Raw genomic sequence first — 22344 nt, 5'->3', positions numbered from 1 at the left:
TCACTTTGTGTTTTTAAAAAATCCATCCCTGGAGTTACATGTTATCAGCTGTTTAGCAAGTGCTTTCGGTGTTTAGCTGTTTCCTTTTCTCTTTTTGTGTTGCTGCTTATAATGTTATAGTACCTCACATCGTTTGTGGGCTGAGGATAGTGCTGAAAAAGACAAGGACAGTGTTCCCACGGCAGTGACCATTCCTGTTGCACCAACTGTTGTAAATGCTGCCGCTTCTACCACAGCCTTGACTACAACTACTGCTGGCACTGTATCCTCAACATCAGAGGTCAGGGAGAGACGCAGGTGTGTAAAAGGACCCAATGTTGGGAGAGCATACCCAGGGATAGGTGGTTTTGGGGGTGAGGGGGGGAAGGGGTGGCTTGGTTTTTTCGTTTTTAAATTTTATCTAGTTGACCATCTTTCTGTTAGGATAAATGAAGTAATACGTGTCATTTCCCTAGAAACTGTAACAGATACAACTGTCAATCCATTAGGATCTATCTAACTCTTGTAATTTAGAGGCAGAGAAATAGCACTGTTCACTAGGAAAATCACTGAAAGTAGGAGTCATGTCTGGCTTCTCATCTTGGCTCTGGTCCTTTTTAACTGGTCCTTAAGGCAAGTTAGACCTATATAGAGGAGTCTACTGTAGTGATGTATTATATAACTATTTCTCTTAGATGGTTTCAAGCTATTTTTATTGGTGAACAAAGAATTTTTTAAATGAATTATCTAGCTCTAAATTCTTTAATTGAAATTTTTTTTTCCCTTTGAGTTAGAAAATATAAGAGGTATACGGAAATTCTAAAAGAAACCAAAGCAATACAGCAGCTGAAGGATTCTGGAAATTTTAAAATTATTAGCAGCAATAATGTGTCAAAATGTGTGATATCATCAATAGAAATATTCTCTTCACCTATAGTTCTCAACCTCTTTAATATTTAATTCCACGAGTTGCTGTAACCATAAATTAGTTTATCTCCTGTTAGCCAGTACTCTTTAGAGACATGGCATACACAATCACCCTAAAACTTGCATTACAGTATTTTAGCCTTTAAGAACACAGGAAGGTTGCCTTCATACCAAGTATATTGAGTAATGAGAGAACTCTTAGTGGACAAAGTATTTAACATTTCAGTGTATGCTGCCATTTGCCAAAATTAGTTTCTTTATTCTTCATCATTTTTCCCTGTTGATAAGAAAAAAGAATTTTTATAAGAAAAATTCATTTTAAAATCACTTGGATAAAACAAGGCCATTTCTGTATAGGCAAATATTTCATTTTACATGAACATGCATACCTGCATTTATATGTCCATATTACACAAAGGGTTTCCCCTTCCTCCCATTCCTAAATGCATTTGACAGTATTATTCCCTTGCCTTAGCCTCTTCTCACTACCCCAACTTCCATCAAGTGCAACAGTGTAACATAATGTAGAGTTTTGGGCTTGGTTGGAATCAGGAAGACCTCTCTGTTAAGGTCCCAGCCCTGACATCTACTAGCTATGTGACTACTTCATCAGTATGTCACTTAACTTCTGTATGTCTCATGCAACTCCCTAGCACTTAAAAGTTTTAGCCTGAAGGGAATATACTTTGGTGGAAGGAATTCTTCTCAGCTGAGAAAAGCAACACTCCTTAGTGTATTGATGCATGTGTTTTGATATAGACTTATAGAGCTGGGATAGATTTTAGAAATCATCTGATCACTTAATTTGCAGATTAGAACATGAAAAAACTAAGACCCATGGAGGATAGGTAACTTGCCCAAGGCCACATAGCTCATTAATGCCAGAGCCTGGTTAGAGAACCCTGGTTTGCCTACTCTAGTGCTCTTTAAAGGGGCAGATTCAAGGAAACATACCCAAAACCTTATTTTCTACATTTTGTTTTTTATATTTATTAATTAAAGGCAGATGATATATATTTTGCCTTTTTAAAATACCAGAAAATTTGGCTAAATTTTTAGCTTATATATAGGTTTTTAAAATGACAGAATTTGTTGTTGAAATTAGACTTTCAAAACCCTCAACCCTAAGCCTAATTTTAAAGGTGTCAGTCATAAATATTGCAACTTAAAACCTTTTCTTCTTTTAGGATCCAAATTTATATATGCACAGAAATAGAACTGTTTTTGAAAAGTCTCCTTTTATGGCATTTGCTGATTTTTTAAAATATCACTTAGTTTGACAATACAAAACAAATTCTTAAAAGCGTCAAAATTTTTGTTTCCATTATAGAAATTTTGTGGCTTACTTTGTTTTAATAATGTCTGCAGTAATTTTAATGCTTGTGTTTTGTTCCATGTGAAATAGATGTTTGCTATTTTTAATCATTGTTATCTGTTATCTTTTGCTTGTCTTTTAATTAAATCACAGTATTATTCATCTATGCAAAATTCACTGAACATTGACTTTTTTACATAAATATGGTTTTTTAAAGGGCCTGTCTTAATGCCAGAACAAGGAAATTCAGAAAGATTTCTTATTGTCACTTTCACTGATATTTTAGGTTTTGCATATGTGTTGATATGAGATCACCAGGTTTGTGTAAGATTGAGAATCCAACATTGCACATGAGTTCCCTTGCCTTTTTTCCATAGTGGTCCAAGATTTAGGATAGAATAAGACTGAGGTAGGTAGATAGCAAAGGCAATGGACAGGTAAATTTTATCCTTTTTTAGGCATAATTTGAGTGACAGTCATATTTATAAATTCATTAGTTTTTCAAAAGGGAAATTTCAATAACACCAGTGCCTAAAAAACTTTTTATATTAGAAATTAATATTATAATTATAATTAGTATTATATTTGAAATTAATTCCTTTGCTAAATACAAAATGTTCTTTAAAAAGAAAAGTCTTAGCGTGCTAAGCATATTAAGGTTAGTGACTGTTGCAAGGATTAAAGCCATGAAATTGCTCACGTCATTGCTATGCATTCTCTTTGTTATAATTTTTCAGTAAAGCCCAATAGTACTAATAGGGTACAAAAAGGCTGCAATTCTCTAGAGTTTTTATTGCAGTGGATCTCTCTCATGAACCTAAACTGGTGATGGAAGTAGCTGTATTCTTCCATTCTCATCCTTTATAGTGTCTCTGGGTTTTTGTCATGGGGTTTTTTTGTCCTTCTTGCTTTCATTAAGGGCCAGACTGGAAGCTCAGGAGAACCACTTGTAGTCCTGGAGCTTGAACCCTTCTATCAGATTAGCTCAAGAATTTGTGGTTTGTCTCCTATTTAAGTGACTCTTGTACCATTGAGGTGCAGGTCCTAAAATAACTGGTAGAATAGACTGGGGGAAGGGGGGTTGGAAGAGAGGCCTTGTGCAGGTCACAGAAGCCACATTATTTTAAATTATTGTTGATTCAGCACTTTGGCTTTTCCAACCACATTATTTGTCCAAAAAGAACCAGACTTAATTCTGAAAGAAATGTGGAGTATACCAAATTTAAAGAATTGATCTACTCATTAAAACTCAGCATGTTTATGTTCACTCATTTGACACGATGTTTCAAATCAAAATTTATTTTTTGTTATTTAAATCATACCTAGTATAGACAAGCTATTTAAAAAACAAAAATAAATTCTGTTTCTTGAATTTAGACTCACAATATGAATTTTTTTTGGAAGGAGAGAAGATTTTCATGAGATTTTTTTTTCATGAATTCATTAGAAATTATATAATTGTACTGAGGAAGAAGTATTTATGACACACAAATATGACTCATAAATTATATTCATAGTTGAGTGGTGTCATGGAAATGTTTAAAATTTTCACTAGAGCAATGATCATTTATAATGAAAACTTTGAATTTCCATCATTCTTTAATTAAACATCTCATTTAGCCATTTTTTGTTCAAATTAAAGACATATTAGATGATGATGAGTAATATAATTTTGGGGAAAACATTCTGTAGAATATGATTTTAAGGAAAAATATGTTTTTCAGTGCATCTAAAATTTCATCTCCTACTAAATACAATAAGCACAGATTTAATCTGGAGTAATGTTTAGTTTTAGAAAGTTAAGAAGTAAAAAAATCCATAACAATCTAATATCTTTTATTAAACATTTCCCAATTACATTTTAATCTGGTTCAGGCAGCACTAAGACAATGTATTTGACACTGAACTTGTAGTTCGGTGCTTAATCAACTGAAAATTGCTGAAAAGTTATTCATAATGATGGCCCTTAAGCACCACAAGATTCTTAATCATGGTGACTGAGTGGAGGTAAATGGTTTTAGAAGATTTCTTGTGCTCTCTGCTTACAGTGGCAGAAAAGTACTATCTTAGTAAGTAGGAAATAATGAGGAACATTTACTTTGTGAACATTTTTTTTCATTTTTTTAATGTCATCTTCATTTGTTAATGTATCCCTCTCCCATGTCCCACCTAGTGAACCATCTCTTGAAAAGATAAAATTAAGAAGATGGTATGCAGGTAGGGAGTAGTTCAGTAATACTAATGAACAGTCACCTAACTGACAATATACACAGTGTTCCACACCCATCATCCTTCACCTCTTCAAAGAAAAAAGGAAGGTTGCCTTTTCTCAACTTTCTAGATCCATACTTTATCATTATGTTTGCCTAAAGTAGAAACACCACAGTTGAAAAACATTTTCTCAGCTAACCGAAGAATCAAATGGCGTCCTATTTACTGAACTTTCTCACTAAGTCAGATTTTAGTGTATGAAATATTTCTTTCTTCACCAGAACCAAAGTCTTCCTCAAAATTTGAGGAGAGAGAAATTATTAAGCAGGGAAAACCCAAGAGAATATAATTGACTACAGATTTGGTTCTAATGTGGAACTGCGCTCCAACTTTCAGAATGGTATCTGAAACATGAAAAGAAAAGTGACAAGCTTTAGCTTTCACATTCAAAAAGGAATGTGATTCAAAAATTAACGTTGTTATGGATTGACACCATAGTTTCTCATTTTGTAGTACATACAACAAATTTCTAAGGAATTTTCTCAGCAACATTTTTTAATGAAAAAGTAAACATTTCATTCCCACTCAATAACATTCCATGTTTCCTTTAACATATGTTCTATATCTGACTAATGATTTTTATTTTCCACTGTAGATCATACCTCACTCCAGTTAGGGACGAAGAATCCGAATCCCAAAGAAAAGCAAGATCGAGGCAAGCAAGACAGTCTAGAAGATCAACCCAGGTATGCTTAATATACTAAATATACAAATACATTGAACTTGGCCCAGGGATAAAGGGTAGTAGGAGATACACACACACACACACAACACACCTGTAATTTCATTGAAGTGGAGAAGTCTGGTAGTTGAAGCACTGTCTGCCACTTTGAAACCACAAATTAGTTTTAGGAAATTCCCTGGGGTACTGAGAGATTGTGATTTGCCAGTGTCACCTGGCTAGTATATGTCAGAGATGGAATGGGAATCTCATTCCAAGGCTGTTCCTACTAGATCTACTATACCATCCTACCTCTTACATTGAACTTAAAAACATAAAGCAGAAGATCAATGATGTTTATGCTGAATTCTTTTCATTTGACTTTAATTTCATTGATGTAAATATGTTAGCACAATGAATAGACTTCTGGAGCTCAGATCATGAAGGCCTGGCTTCATTTCCTGCTTTATGTGACTCTGGTCAAGTTGCTTAATCTTCCCCAGCTTCAGTTTCTTCATTTGTAAGATGAAGGGATCATACCTGCAGTTTTGACTTCATAGGGTTAATGTGAGGCTCAAACGAATTAAAAGTTGATAAGGGATATTAAAGGCCTGAAAGAGCTATATAAGTCATCAGTCAATCACTAAACATTTCTTAACTGCCAGCTGTGTGGCAGATACTATGTACTAATGCTAGGGATACAAATATCAAAAAAGACAGTCCCTGCCCTTGAACTCACAATCTAATCAGGGAAGACAACACAGAAGGAAGCTAAAAGGGCAGAGGCTGTGGGGAGTGAAGAAGCAGAAGGTAATATGATATCTCCACATGGCACATGGTAGAAATATCCCAGAGTGGGGGATAGCCAAGTGAGAAGTGACGTGATGACTGAGCTAAGCTCTCTTCTTAAATGGAAGTTTGGAGTCGTCATCATCATAAGATTTCTTTATCTTTAGAAGTCTTACATATAAAAATTTGACAACATTGGAAAAAAATTAAAGGCTAATATGTACTAATATTAGAGTGATTGTTGGCATTGTCCTATCAAAATGCTTATTTTTCTTTTTCAGACATATTTCATATTATTGAGATCAAATCATAATTCACAAAATATTTTCCATATAGTATAAAAACAAGTCTTGTTTTCTGAATCAGATATCAGGAACCTGTGATGCAAGTGCCATACACAAGCCACTAGAATGTAAGCTCTTTGAGAGTAGGATTATGTCATTTGGGGAGAGTATACCAGAGTACGTAGGTACTTCAGAAATGTTGATTGGTCATTCAGTGCTGTACGGATCAGTCATCACTTCTGCAGGTCCCTCCCTGCCACTTGGAAAAACCAGTGCTTGTCACCTGCTGGGAGATTCTATGGACAGGCTGCGAGTAATTTTCCTGGAATGCTAAAAGGAAAAGGATCAGGAACTTGGCAATATTACTTTATGAAGTTTGCCTGACCCTGTATTTAAAAGATGTTTAGATATGCATTATTCAGGAGCACTTAACTGGAGTTGAAAATTGCTAGATGAATAGTAATAAGTATGGCAGGCTTAGGGCCTTGTATAATTTTTCCATCTATAGAATTTTTAGAGTATATATCTTTTATCTATAAATGTATGATTTTTTTTTAATCGCTCATCTAGACATCCAGGCCTACTGCAAATGAGACTACTATCAATAATGAATTAATATAACATTTCTAACAATGACTCAGTTGCAAAGAGTTGAATATCCATATGATACTGTGAAAGAGAAATAATCAAAGGGATTGTTTTCATTACCATTAATTTGAAATATCATTCACTTTGAAAATACTTCTCTTTCAGAAGACATCATTGCCCATTTATCCCTAGAGAACATCTTGGTGCTAGGCTGAGGAGAGGAGAGGAGGAATTTGTGTGTCCTTACTATACTGTCATGACCAAGGTTTTTTTTTTTTTAACATTTTGAAATAAATTTGCTATTATAATAGCCACATTCTTCCACCAGTCACTCCTTCCTTTCCTAGTGTTGGACTGATAGCCGCTTTTTTTTTTTGTCATCAGACATATGACCCTTCCCAATCTGACTCAACCTGCCATTCTACCTATCTGCCCCATAAGAGCCTTGTGCTACAGCCAAGTCAGATTCCTTCCACATACATGACTATATCTTAAACGTATACCTACATATTAAACACAGACTCAATTTCCTTTCAAAAACATGTAGTCTTAGATGCAGCCCACATTGAGAAATGAACCAAAATAGAACCATGTTTCATTCTTAGTTTTTATTTTTGTTTTGTAAATGTGTATGTGCCACCTCTCCTGAATTAGGTTATATATTTTTTCAGGATAGGAACCACGTTTTACTTGTATCCCTCAGCACCTCACCAGCTCTTTGGCATACAGCAGGGCTCGTATTTGATTGGTTCATTGAATGAAGGAATGACTGGAAAGATAAACTTTTTCTCAATTTCGAAGCCTGTTCTAAATGGTCTTTGCTTTTTTTTTTAAATCCATACACACTACTGTCTCATCAGTTACTTTATTCTGGGGATCTGCTTCTGTAAGCATGTGTACACACTTGTGTGTCTGTGAAGTCACTTTTGTCAATGGGATGGAATGTGCATATTGCAACTTAGTTTGCCTTTTTTGCCTATAGGGAGTGACATTGACTGATCTTCAGGAAGCTGAGAAAACTATAGGAAGAAGTCGATCTACTCGAACCAGAGAACAAGAAAGTGAAGAAAAAGAGAAAGAAGAAAAAGAAAAACAAGACAAAGAAAAGCAAGAAGACAAAAAGGAGTCAGACACTTCCAGAGAAGATGAATATAAGCAGAAATACTCTAGGACATATGACGAGGTGATGAGTAATTTTTCTTGAAATAAAGGCTTTAATTGGGAACTTTGATTGATTTTTATAATAACAATGAAACAATGATTAGCTTTCTTTAAAGTGAAATATAATAATTGCTTATGTATATTTTTAAATTTTCTGTTCAATAGCCCTATCAGCGTTATAGACCAGTGTCAACCTCAAGTTCAACTGCTCCATCATCATCTTCACTTTCCACCATCAGCAGTTCTCTCTATACTACAAGTCAATTAAACAGGCCAAATAGTCTCATAGGTATAACATCTGCTTATTCCAGAGGTTTAACAAAAGATAATGAAAGAGGTAAGAATGCATTGCTTTACTTGGATATTTTTCCTCTTGTTACTCATTATTACCTCCTTGGGAAAATAAGTAGTACTACTGGTCAGAGAATTCCACCTTTTTAACCTATTGGTACAAAAATATTCATAGCAGTTCTTTTGTGATAGAAAAGAATTGGAAATTGAGGGGATGCCCATCAATTATAGAATCGCTGAACAAATTGTAGTATGTCATTGTAATGGAGTGCTATTGTGCTGTAAGAAATGATGAGCAGGATGCTCTCAGAAAAACCTCGAAAGACTTAACGTGAGCTGATGCAAAGTAAAATGTACTGTGTACAAAGTAATAGCGATACTGTAAGATGATCAGCTGTGAATGACTTAGCTATTCTCAGCAATACAATGACCCAAGACAACTCTGAAGGATTTAAGATGAAAAATACTGGCTATCCCCAGAGAAAGAACTGATGGTATCTGAATACAGATTGAAGCATGCTTTTTTTCCTTTCTTTATTTTTCTTGAGATTTTTTTTTCTGGGGGGGGGGTAATGTTTTCTTCCATAACATGACTAATATGAAAATATGTTTTGTATGACTACACATATATAACCTATATCAAATTACTTGTCTTCTCAATGAGGTGGTGTGGGGAGGGAGGAAGGGAGAAAATTTGGAACTCAAAGTTTTAAAAAGAAATGTTAATTATTTTTACATGTAATTGGGGAAGAATAAAATACTAAATTTAAAAAAAACACCACTTTTCTGTAGACCTTTGAAAGTGAAGAGGGAACAAGTATGTACAGTTTTAGAAGGGACCACAAAGATCATCTATTCTAACTTATCCCTGAATTATGAATTCTTTCTGTGGTATCTCCTCAGGGTGTTCAGCCAGCTTTGGCTTTCAACATTCTGATGAAAAGAAACTTGATAGTCCACTTGTCCACGTTCTACATTTTGAGTTCTAAATCCTCTCCCTCTCTTCAGCCACTGCCCACCCACTGAGGAGGCAAGCAATATATCAATTATACGTGTGAAATCATGCAAAAAATATTTCCATATTAGCCATATCATACAACAGAAGAAAGAAGAATAAAGTGAGAAAATAATACTTCAGTTTATACCTGAGTTCATCCATTGTCTCTCTGGAGGTGGATAGAATTTTTCATTATGAGTTCTTTGGAATTAGAGTATGCTTTTGTGTTGATCAAGGTTACTAAGTCCTTCACAGTTGATTATTTTTACAATATTGCTGTTACTCTGTGCATTATTCTCTTAGTCTGCTTGCTCACTTCACTTTGTATCAATTCATGTGAATCATCCAAGATTTTTCTGAAAATCATTTATGGTAACATCATTTATTATAGCACAGTAGTATTCTCTCACATTCATACCATAACTTGTCAAGCAATTCCCTAATCGATGGGTATCCCCTCAGTTCCCAGTTCTTTACCAGAATAAAAAGATCTCTAAATATTTTTGTACATGTGGATCCTTTTCCTTTTTCTTTTCCTTTTATCTCTTTGAGGTATAGATCAAGTAGATGGTCCCACATCCCTTCCAGCATTTATCATGGTAGCCAATCTGATGGGTGTGGTGTGGAATGGTTTTAATTTGCATTTTTTCTAATTATTAGTGATTTAGAACATTTCTTCATATCACTATTGATGGCTTTGATTTCTTCCTTTGAAAATAATCAGACCGTTTATCAATTAAGGATTGTCTTTTATTCTTATAAACTTGACTCAGTTCCCTATATGTTAGAGAAATGAGATCTTTATCAGAGAATCTTGCTGCAAAATTTTTTCCCAGTTTCCTGCTTTTCTTGTAATTTTGGCTGCATTGGTCTTGTCTGTGTAAAAACTTTAATTTTATGTATTCAAAATTATAAATTTTACCTCCCATGAACCTATTTATCTCTTGTTTGCTCATAAACCCTTCCACTATCCATAGCTACGATAGATAGTTTCTTCCATTTTATATATATATATATCACCATTTATGTCTAAAACATGAACCCATTTTGAGCTTTTTGGGGGAGGGAAGGTAATTGAGATATTGATCTGTGTCCAGTTTCTGCCAGACTGTTTTCTTTGTTTTTGTCAGACATTTTGTACCCCAATAGCTGAAGTCTTTGGGTTTATCAAACATTAGGTTACCCCTTTTCCCTCCTACTTCCTAGTTGAGTAAGATGAATTGCTTTACCCAGCTACATATGTACGTATATTCTTCTTTCCTTGAACCCAGTTCAGAAGAGCGTGAGATTTAATTGTTTCCCACTCCTCTCCCCACTCCCATTCTCCCCTCCACTGTATAAACTCTTCCTTGGTGCCCCATTTATATAAGTTTCCCCATTCCTCTTTTTACCCCCACTCCCAGAACGTCCCTTTCTTACTCTTACATTATTCTTTTGAGATCATATCTACATAACAGACTTACACTCATGCCCTCTATCTATATCTCTTGCAGCTCTGGTGATGACAAGAGTTCTGAGGGGTATGTCATGATACATCTGTGTATTATCTTCCCATAGAGAAATGTTAACAGTTTAACCTTGTTTAGTCTCTTATGGTTTCTCACTCATCTTTACCTTTTTATGATTGCTTGAATCTTGTGTTTCAATGTCAGATTTTCTATTCAACTCTTGTCTTTTCATCAGAAATGCTTGAAAGTTCTCTATTTCATTAACATCCATTTTCCCCCTGTTGTATTATACTCTGTTTTGTTGGGTAGGGTATCTTCATCGTAATCATCTCTCCTTTGCCTTCTGGAATATTATAATCTAAGCCCTTTCTTTATTGTGGTAGCTACTAAGTTTTGTGTGATCCTAACTGATTCCACAGTATTTGAATTCTTTCTTTCTGGCTTCTTGTAGGATTATCTCCTTGACCTTGGAGTTCTAGATTTTGGCTCTAATGTCCTGGGAGTTGTTTTTTGTTTGTTTGTTTTTTGGAAAGGAAGGGGGTTGGAGGGGATTTCTTTCAAGTGACTGTTAGATTCTTTCAGTTTCTATTTTGCCCTGTGGGTCTGTCGCATATGAGTAATTTTCCTTCATAATTTCTAGGCTCTTTTCTTTTACTCATGTTTTTCAGGTAGTCTGATGATTCTTAAACTAGTTCTCCTCAATCTTTTTTCCAAATTAGTTGTTTTTCCTATAAGATACGTATTGTTTCTTGATGTCTTATATAGTTATTAGCTTCTTTTTGGCAGTTTTCTAATTTTTAAAGTGTTATCTTTTTCCATGAGATTTTGTATACTTTTAACATTTGGCCAGTTTTGATTTTTAAGGAGTTATTTTCTTCAGTATTTTTGTGCCTCTTTTACCAAGTTGTTAATTTTCTTTTCATAATTTCTTTTATTGTTCTCATCTCTTTTCTCAGTTTTTCTACTACTGGTCTTATTTGATTTTTAAAATCTTTTTCCCCTCCTTTTTAAAAAAATCTCTTCTTAGCTCTTCTAGGAAATTTTGTTGGTCTTGTATCCAATCTGCATTTTTTTTCTTTGAGGCTTTGCTTGTAGATGTTTTCAAGTCTAATATTCTTCTATGTTTGTGTCTTGAGCTTCCTTATCACCATAGTAGCCTTTTATGGTCAGGTTCTTTATTTGTTCTTTTTCTAGCCTACTTCTTGACTTTGGGATTTTTGTCAGTGTTGAGCTCTGCCTGCCTCTTGGGGGTGATGGTGGGAGAATAACAGGCTGAGCTTCTGTCTTTTATGTATTTCTGCTACTTTCATGGCTCATTCTGGGGACCTGTAATTTTTCTGTGCTTCCAAAGTGCTGTGATGTGGGAAGAAGTCTGTTCACTACCATACTGATCTACACTCTTTAAATTCCTAACCCAGTTTGGGTCTCTAAGTTTGTGTGAGTTTCTGTAGACTGCTGCTGGACTCCATCACAATTAGCCCACTCAGATGGGTCTGCAGGTTCAGAGTGACAGAACTGCTGATTTTCCCTTGTTTTTGGTCTCCTGCCCTGGTTTATTCCACTGCTGGCTTATGTGAGGGACTACAGATTAAGGCTAATTCCTCCCTCAGCTCTTGACCTCATAGCTACACAGCTATATTTCTGGAACATATTTCTTCCTTATACAAGTAGGGCCCCTCCTCCCTCACCACTCTGAAACTGTGACCAGGAACTGAGTAGTGAGCACCAGAGCTGCCGGATGGCACCTGTTCCTACTCCCAGTGCTAGTACAATAGTGCCCTGGGGTCTCTTTCCACTTAGTTGTTTAGTCCTCTTTGCATCTCTGAGCACTGGGCTGACGTGCCGCACTTCTGGCCAACCCTTACCCCAGTGTCCACAGACCTCTATCTTCTTTCTAATCTACCCTGGACTGAAAAAATGACTCACTGTGACTTTTTTTCCTTGGCTTTCCCCACTGAAAATTCATTTTGGTGCATTTTATAGGTTGTTGTAGAGGAGTTGGTGGAGGAACTAGAGCAAAGTTTCCAGCTGTCACTCCAACATCTTGACTGTGCCACTGCTCTATTTCTTTAATATTGTATGTCTTCTTCCAGGCAAACAGAATTTATTCCTAGGTTCTCAAGTAATAGAATTATTAAGTAATATTCTCAGTGATTGAAATGAGAACTTAACTCCTTCTGAAAGCTGACAGGCCACATTGATAGTTCTGAGAATGAAAACTTACTCAAAGGTGATATTTAGCAAGGGTGATCCTGCTAGCCTCTAACTGGAGATATTTCCACACCCAGAGTTAATTGCACTCTCTTATGTGCATATCCTGATTATTACTGTCATGATAGGAGGGGAAAAAAATACATTCTGGTCACTATCTTAGTCACGTATCTTTAGCAGATGGTGAAAAAAAAGAGGAAGAAAAAGAAGGAGAAGATAAATCACAAACGAAATCAATACGAGAACGACGGCGACCAAGAGAGAAGCGGAGATCTACTGGAGTTCCACTTTGGACACAAGATGTGAGTGAAGAAGCTGCCAAAATGGCTCCTTTCAAGTCCTGTCAGTGTTACTAATTGTGTAGATTAGGGCAGTAACTTAATTAAGTGCTAGATTTCAAGATTTCCTTAAACGTGAAGACCACATCTTACATGTCTTGACATCTTTGCAATATAACAGTGCCTTCCACATTGGTATTCACTAATACTTTTTGTACTTGAAGAAGCTATAAGGATTGATCAGAATATACTTTTGAACCAGCTCTATAGTTTTTATCTTAGAGTTGTTTAAAACAACCATCACACTCCTTTGTACAAAAATAATTACCATCTATCTTGGCCCTTTGGAAACATTAATGCCTCCAGACTAGCCCATTTGGGTTTTCTTGAACATAAGTACTTACTTGTATCTCTCATTTATTTTGGAGATTCTTAAAAGAAAGATCTCACAGGCCAAATACTATTATAAAAAACATCTCTGTAACAGTAATGAACCCTAGTGTATAGTCCATAAAACATTGCTTTTTTTTGTTCTCCTTATTAAAAATTGTCTACAACAACTGATCCTATAAAAAATAATTCATTCTCCAGTCACTATTAATGTATTTGATGTGTTCCTTTTGCCCTAGATAAAAGCTACAAGATGGTGATGTTATATCAAACTATTCTCCTGACCCAGGCATTTAACAAAAAGACAAACAGCATCTTTGCACTATTTCCTATTTCCAAACTTTGGTGGCCCTAAGTATTTTAGCATTTTTAGTTTTACTTTTACTTACTATTTAGTTTTACTTTTCATTACATTTACTTTTCATTAATATTAAGGCAACAGTTTCCTTTCTGTAAAGCATTTCATTTCCTTTATGCAGACATTTATTAACAACTTAATAAATATACAGGACACAGAACCCCAATTTCAGAAGTCATTTTCTTAGTTGTAACTGTATTATGCTTGAAAATTGATGATACCTTCTTCTGCTAGTAGATTAGTTAAAACGTCATCTGTAAACTTCTTTTCAATTCCAAATCTACATTGTCTTAATAAATATTTTGCTTTGAGCATCAACTACCTTCATCAGCCTTTTGACTAAATTCCTGTACAAGGGAGAGTATGGACAGCTGTATCCCATTGGTTGTTTCCCCCTGCTGGTTTCTCTAATCTATTCAGCTCATTGTGTATCAGTTGAGGCCCAGAGGGGTTCCAAGATTTGCGCAAGGTTTCACAGTTAGAAAAAAGTGGGAAATGAAACTTATTTTAGTCAACTTTCCGTATTCTTCCTCACTGAAATTCATAGAATTCCAAAGGATTTGAAGAGTTATCTCCTCCAGCCCCAGTCTGAAGCATAAATACCCTCAGTTATATCCCAACAAGAAGCCATTGAGCCTCTCATTGAACAGCCAAAGCCAATGGTACTTGACTGCTGAATTATAGGATTATTTCACTACCAAATTATAGTATGTTTATCTCCCTTCTCTCCTTTTCTTGTCCACAATTGTCATTAACTGTTGTTGATATTTATTCCAACTGTTTTGTTATATAACTGTTCCCCCTTTCCTCCTAGACTTCTAGTCATTATTACAGACATTTTATAATGCAAAAAGCTTATACAGTAGAAAAGAATTCCTATTTTAAAATTGTTTACTTCATGTTAGAATTTTCCCAGATGAGATTATTTAAATAAGACTTAAAATTCTTAATGCCAACTATTGATAATATTTAAATTGAGCTATCTAAAAACATTAAAAATCTGTTTCAGAGTGATGAAAATGAACAGGAACAGCAGTCTGATTCTGAAGAGGGATCAAATAAAAAAGACACTCAGGTAAACTTCATTATTCAGATGTCTTTTGGGGAAGAAATGGTATGCTAACATAACTTTTTCATTGCAGTTAAATTTAATAAAATGAACTCATTTTAAATTCTGTCTGACTCATGACTTTGTATTTTCATTCTCAGCAGGATTTTTTTTAAAGAAGGGTGGCATATTTTTAAGGAAAAGTCAGAAGTTTCATGAAGTGTTGATACTTTCATAGTGTCTTCTTCTCTTGTTTCTCTTTACGTTCTGAATTTAAAATGCATTCTGAAGTTAGATTTAGATAATACAACTTTGTTACCCAGCTGTTTTTGTGAAGCTTTATCTTTTCTTTCGAACAAATTGTTAATCAATTTTGAGATGACATTTGCAGTTCAAAGGCAGTGTGTAGTATAGTGGATAGACTAGAGTTGGCCACAAAGTCAAGAAGATGGGGTTCAAATTCTGCTTCAGTTGTGTGGCTCTGACTTTAACCTCCTTGTGCCTTAGGCAATTCTTAAACACTAGTAGAGTTTCTGTTGGGCTTCTCCACTAATTAGATCACAGTTTCAGACCCTCCCTCATTATTCCCCCCAGAAAAATAGTCAAAATTAACAAAGACAGCATTACATTATTAGTAATGAGGTTTTGCAAAAAGACTAAAATGTTATTGTCAGCCTTTAACTTAAAAATAAGCTAACTTTAAAGTCACAAGATGTCTATTAATTATGCCCTGGATACATTATTAAACTCTAACTTTCCCAAATCTCTTCCTGTCATTTCAATGGGACAACACTGTTTTATACTTTGAGAGCTCTTGGGCAACTGCTTGGACGGTCAAACCAGAACCTACTTTACAAAAGGCCTCAACTGGTTCCTTAAAGCAGCAATGTGTGAAAATGTCGTTTCCCTCTGAAGTGTAAGCATTTCTCTGCAGCTCTTTCAGCTTCTTAGGTATCCCAACAGAACATGAGGAAACAAAAAAAACTGTTTTATTAGCCATTTGTCTAGTTGTGGATTTTAGGAAAAGAATTTTTTGTTTTGTTTTGATATGTTAGTAAGCAGCCAGAAACTACCATTTTCCTGGTAACACTGAAACTAAATAGTTGAGGTATTTTTAAGAGATAACACACATTTTTTATTTTAAAAAGAGATTTATTTCTCAACAGCTCTGTAATGTAGATATTGCAAATGTTATTAACCAAATGGAAAACTGAAGCTCACAGAGGTGAGCCAGTTGACAGAGACCCCTATAGTTTCCAATTCTTTTCCACTAAAAAAAGACTTGCTATAAATATTTTTTGTACGCATGGGTCTCCTCTCTCTCTCTCTCTCTCTCTTTCTCTCTCTCTCTCTCTCAACTCTTTAAAGATATGGTCCTCATAGTGATTTTTTTCTGAGTCAGAGGGTATGATTACCACTCTTACAGCTTATTAATTTTGGGGGCATAGTTCCAAATTGCTATTCTGAATGGCTGGACTAATTCACAGGCCTACCACGTGAGTTAATATGCTTGTTTTCCACAAGCCCTCCAATGATTTCCTTTTTTTTTTTTGTGCCAGTCTGATGAATGAGTTACCCTAATTTGCATTTAAAGTATTTTTTCATATGACTATAGATAGATTGTATTTCTTCCTTTGAGAACTACTTGCACACATATCTTTCAACCATTTGTCAGTTGTTCTTACCATTATAAATTTTGAATTACTTCCTCGTATTTCTTGGAAATGAAATTCTTAACAGAAAAATTTTCTACAAAGATTTTTCCAAGGTAACTTTTTCTTCTAATCTTAGCTACATTGGGCTTGTTCATGCAAAAACTTTTTATGTTTCTTGTAATCAAAATTGTCTTTTATCTTCTGTGATCCTTTCTAACCTCTGTTTGGTCATGAACTCTTCCCCTCTCTGTAGATCTAAACCTAATCCCAGCAAACAACTCTCTTGTTTTCCCAACAGTTCTTGTCAAATAGAGTCCTTACCCCAGTAGGTGAGGCCTTTGGTTTTATCAGATACTAGTCTAGTAGATTTGTTTGCTTTCTGTGTTGTGTAACTAAGCTTTTCCACTCATTGACTCTATTTTTTAACCAGTACCAAATTATTTTGATAACTACTGCTTTATAGTTTTTACTGTACATTTGAAGAATTCCAGTGGCTGGGTTTTTTTTTTTCCCTGTGAAGTATAACTAACCTTCTTCTCCCCTAATCCATCAAAAATGTGAGAGGGAATGTGCTCTTTTTTTTCCTTCTGTTTTGTTTTGTTTCTTCTTTCTTGTGGTTCCTCCTGTGGTTCTAATTCTTCTTTACAACATGACTAATATGAAAATATGATTAATAAGAATGTATGTGTATAGCCTGTATCAGATTGTATGCCATCTTAGGGAGGGAAGGGGAGAAAATTTAAAACTCAAAAGCTTATGGAAGTGATTGTTGAAAACTACAAATAAATTAATTAAAAAATAAAAAAAAATGCGAGAGGAAAAAAATAAACCCCTGTAACAAGTAAGTATAGTCAGGCAAAATGGTTTCACACAGTGGCCATGTCCGAAAAGGTATGTCACTTTCTGCACCTTGAGTCCATCACCTCTCTGAGAAAATGGATAATGTGATTCATCATAGATCCTATTGTTGGTCATTGCATTAATCAGAGTTCATATTATCTCTACAGAGAAAAGATGAATTAGGGGCACCAAATGAAACCTACATTTTAGGACGTGGAAATTATGTTGATCAGCTTTGCATGACTGTGCTAACTTGATAGATGGCTAGGTTTGTTGTTTTTAATTTTGAGGGGGCAACAAAGTGGGTAGTGATAGCAATAAAGAAAAAGGCATATGAATAAGGTGCTTTAAAGATGCACCGAAAGAAAAGAGAAACACATTTGGAGGGAAATACAAACAAGTGAAACAACTTTTAGAACCATCCTGCTGGATTTGGTGCATGCTTTAAGAAAACCAGTACACAATGAGATTTATATTTTAATCATAATAATGCAGCACTTTTTAAGATTTACACATAATGCTATCTAATTTGGAGATGCATGGTTAGAGGTTAGCAGCCATTAAGGCTAGTTAAGTAGAGAGAGTCATCTGCAGCAAGATGATAATTGAATCCATGGGAGCTAATGAAATCACCAAGTTAAGTAAAATAGAGAAGAGAGGTGAGGACCGTAAATACAGCCTTATGGGACACATATAGTTATCAGGTAATGAATCTGATGAAGATCCAGAAAAAAAAAACAAACAGAAGGAACGGGAGTGGTCAGAGAGGTGAGAAGAGAACCAGGAGAGAACATTATAAAAGCTTATAAGAGTATCAAGGAGAAAAGGGTGATTAACAGTGTCAAAGGCTGAAACCAAGTCAAGAAGGTTGAGAACTGTCCATTGAATTTGGCAATCCAGAAATATTTGCTAACTTTGGAGAAAGCAGTTTCTGTTGTATGATGAGATTGGAAGCCAGACTGAAGACACTTAAGAATGTAAGAGGGAAGGAAGCAGAAACATTTATTGTAGATGGCCTTGTCAAGGTTTATTGGTGCCTGTCAAATTCATAACCTTTTTTTAAGATCCTTCAGTCACCATCTTCTACCTTCAGCCTTTGTTAATTCCCCGCATTACACACACACACACACACACACACACACACACACGTGTGCACGTGTATATTTGTATGTTATTTTTTATATATTTTTATACACATATTATCTCTGATAGAAGCTCTTTGAGCTTAGGTTCTGTTTCATTTTTGCCTTTGTATCCCGCAGTGCCTGCTGATTTATTGGTTTTCCCCCACTTCTTATCTTTGATTATACTGGATGTTTCTCTCTTTCCTCTAAGCCCCTGGAGTATTTTTTTTGCCTGTTCTTCTGTCACACTTATTGTACCTGATATTTAGTTATCTGTGCATCTGCCTTGACCCTCCTGACTGAATTTTTCCTAGGCTGGCATCATGCCTTAATTCGTCTTTGTATTTCCAAAATGCCTAGCATAAATCCTTGTTTAGAAAACGTGTATTGAATTCAGTTAACTACCAAAAAAAATGGCATTTTATCAAATGTTTAAAAGCCCTAGATCATTCTTCTGTGTTTTGAGAAGTCCACATATCTGTGTTAAGAATGTGCATTGTATACCACAAAAAGTTTCACCCTTACAGTTTGTCTCTTAAGAGGCAGCATGGTATAATAGATAAAATAACCAGGGGACCTTAGAATCAGGAAGGTTAATCAGTCTTCAGTGTAATTGACTATAAATAAATCCAGCAACTTAATTCATTTATAGGATTGTAAATTTGGAACTTGAAATCTAGATTTAGAAATCTTTTTATATCTAGTATTTAGCTTCATTTGCAAATAAGAATTAGTAAAAGTGGTGTTTTGTGCCACCTATCAGACTTCTTTCCCTATTTTTCCTCCACTCTTAGTTTCTTTTTCTTTTGGCTAACTAAAGCCAGAAGAAATTCATTAATAGTGATCTGTTGAATGTCTGATTAACATTTATAATAGTGAGAAGGAAAAAAGTAGTAGATTTTGTATATTAAGCTGGTGGGAAGTTTTTAGGTCTCAAATCAAAACATCTCAAATGTGGATGGTGATGCCATTTACAAAAATAAAGGAGACATTCAGAGAAAATAAAAATCACGGATTCAATGTTTTAAATATGGGTTTGAGTTGTCTCCCAGTTACTAGAGTTTGGAAATGCAGAATTGGGGCTTGAGAGAGAGCACAGGGCTGGAGAGACACATCTGTAGTGATCTGGACTGTTATAGCTGTGATAGTAGATGAGATCCCAAGGAAGAGTAGGAGGAGAAAGGAAGAAAGCAAAGAAAAAGGTCCTAGGGAATGGCAGTGAAAAATCGAGCCAATACAAGAGCCAGAGAAGGAATGGTAAGAGGTATAGGAAGAGAAACATTTGAGTAGTGTAGAGAAGCCAAGGGAAAATAAAGTGATAGGGAGGGGTAAGCACTAGAGAGGCTTTGAAGGATGAAGACTCAGAAAAAGTGACTAGATTTTGGAATTAGGTAATTAATTTCTGGGAGAACAGTTTTGGTGGAATAGTTGGGAAGGAGTTTGAGGAGTGCTTGAATAGTGTGGACTTCTCTTTTCAAGGTGACTAATGAAAATAAATGTGACAAGTTTTGTTCATTTAAAACCATTTCTTTAGGATTTTAACAGGGTTCTAAATTCAGCCATATTTTATTTTCCTTCATATCTGCACTTGAATATATGTTGTTATGAGCAACAGAATAAAATTTAGATGTTCAGATAAGTTAGTCTACTGCCAGGAAATGGTTTGCCTTTTTTCGTGTGTGCCTTAACTAGATTGTTGCCATATTACAATCACTTGTAACTAGTTTATTTTCCAATGAAAGCATAAAAATTAATTTCTTTCTTTTTTCCCTTCTTTTTAGACTGATTCCCTTTCAAGGTACGTTTAATGGTTTTGTGTGTGTGTTTTATTTTAAGAAATATGCCGTATTTGACTCATGTATTCAGATATTTAAAATTTAATAGTTAATTATCAGTTCCATTTCCAAATAATTGTGGGTTAAAAAAAAATCTAGACATTTTGGACTAAATGTATTGCACAATAGGTGATTACTTTTGCATTTCTTGTTTGTGCAGTATAACAGCAATAGATGAGACACCTGTTCTGCTTCTGCATCTATACCACAACCCTTTTCAGGGGTTGGTTACCTTTAACATTACCTTTGTTAAACTAGTAGTTCAGTGGTGGTCTAAAACTGCCCTCTTGTTCTACCTGAAATTCTTTTGATTCTTAGTGGTAGGCTGCCGAGGCCAAACTCCCTTCCAGGACCAGTATTCCATTTCCACTGTCATTGCCTGTCAGCCTTGTCTTTCCACCATCCCTGTCCCTTGCATTTTGTGCCTTCCAGAACCCCTGTACTACTGGTAACAAACTGCCCTTTCATATACATCCATGCCTTTCCCCCTGGAAATTATTTTGTATGCATTTTTAAAATTTGCTTATTAGAGGACATGCTGTTTCCTCCTGATACAATGTAAAACTTTTGAGGGCAGGGACAATTTTACTTGTGTCCTTGTAGTCCCAATGTCTAGCAAAGGGCCTAGCACATAGTAGGTACTTAATAAATGTTTATTAAATTGAATCATAAAACAGCAACACCATTTAATATAGTTGAAGGTCTAATAGTTGTGGTTTTAATATTTTGAATAAACGCTGGAGATCTATTTCTAGGAGCCCATTCTTTAGGACAATATTAACATCCTTGACTAGACTGACTGAATTTTAAGGAATTCTGAATAATATGAAGTATCTTCCTTATGACACTTCATTCAAAATGCTGTAGTTTCAGACTTTGCCGTCTGCTAAAAGTTCTTTTACAGGATCTGTTACATATTGAGGGTTGTCACCATAGTATATATGTACTTAGTACATAATACATTCTGGTATATATTGAGTATTCGTGGTATACTCATTGGAAACTTGTCTATAGACCTGTCATAATAAGCCGAATCTTTTATGCAGAACTGTATTTTATAATTCTTGTATATACTTGCTCTCTTTTTTTCATTTTTAATGATTTTCATGAGCATTCTTTAATAAAAAAATGTCCCTTGTAAACAAAATCCTACCAAATGTAAATCTAACTTTAAAAAAATAGATATGGTGATCCTTTTTGTAAGAGAAATTCTCATGGGATTTACTTTAGTGGTAAGCTGGCATGATGCATTTTTTAAGTTGTGATTTAGAAATAAATATTTGTACATACAATTTTTTAAATTATACATATATGTGTGCTTGGTGGTAGAGATGGGTCCAAGTATGTTAGGAGTATGTTACGGAAATTTCCCTCACCAGTACAGGCCAGCAACTTATGTGTAGCTTAGAATCTTAAGAGAGTTACTTGGTGTTCCAGGATATTGTGACCTGCCCAGGGTCACACAAGTAATAAATAATAGCTCAGACCTAACTCCTCTGCCTCCAAATCATGCATAGTTTCCACTGTACCATACTGTAATGTTTAATCATTGAAGCTATGTTGGTTTTTTATTATTGTTGACTTTTGGTTTTTATGCCAGTTAATTTCTAGTATATCTAGTATATCATAAAAAGAACTTGCTAGTGACAATTTGGTGTATATTAGGTTAAACTTTAATATTGTTTTAATTTGCATTTCTCTTGTGTGATTATTGATAGTTTATGTTTCTTTTAATTATTGTTTATATCCTTTGATTCACTGGGAAATAGATCTTATATTTGTGTCATTTCTCTTATATAGCTTAGATATCAAACTTTTATCAGAGACATTTGATGTGAAAATGATTCTCTTTAATTTTTTATACAAGTTATTTTCTCTTTTGTTATCTCCTATC

General features: G+C 34.9%; 1 protein-coding gene across 7 annotated transcripts in view; it reads left to right on the top strand.

Annotated features, from left to right (window-relative positions):
- The window catches only part of PPP1R12A (protein phosphatase 1 regulatory subunit 12A), a 178717-nt gene that overhangs the window by 130206 nt on the left and 26167 nt on the right, over window positions 1-22344 (top strand). For 3 of the 7 annotated variants that reach the window (XM_020993444.2, XM_020993446.2, XM_020993447.2), the window contains 7 exons: window positions 121-297; window positions 5088-5178; window positions 7797-7997; window positions 8141-8312; window positions 13103-13224; window positions 14958-15023; window positions 20397-20413. In XM_020993444.2, the coding sequence (XP_020849103.1) occupies window positions 121-297; window positions 5088-5178; window positions 7797-7997; window positions 8141-8312; window positions 13103-13224; window positions 14958-15023; window positions 20397-20413 (846 nt within the window). Of the gene's footprint in view, window positions 1-120; window positions 298-5087; window positions 5179-7796; window positions 7998-8140; window positions 8313-10756; window positions 10784-13099; window positions 13225-14957; window positions 15024-20396; window positions 20414-22344 lie in introns of all 7 variants that reach the window. The other 4 variants (XM_020993443.2, XM_078146432.1, XM_020993442.2 and 1 more) reach the window with 3 other exon arrangements.

The sequence above is a fragment of the Phascolarctos cinereus genome, unplaced genomic scaffold (genome assembly GCF_003287225.1).
Source record: "Phascolarctos cinereus isolate Bilbo 61053 unplaced genomic scaffold, phaCin_HiC Scaffold_1;HRSCAF=81, whole genome shotgun sequence".
In the NCBI taxonomy this organism is placed as follows: Eukaryota; Metazoa; Chordata; class Mammalia; order Diprotodontia; family Phascolarctidae; genus Phascolarctos; species Phascolarctos cinereus.
The sequence above is the reverse complement of the archived record's forward strand: the minus strand, read 5'-3'. Positions and strand labels throughout refer to the sequence as shown.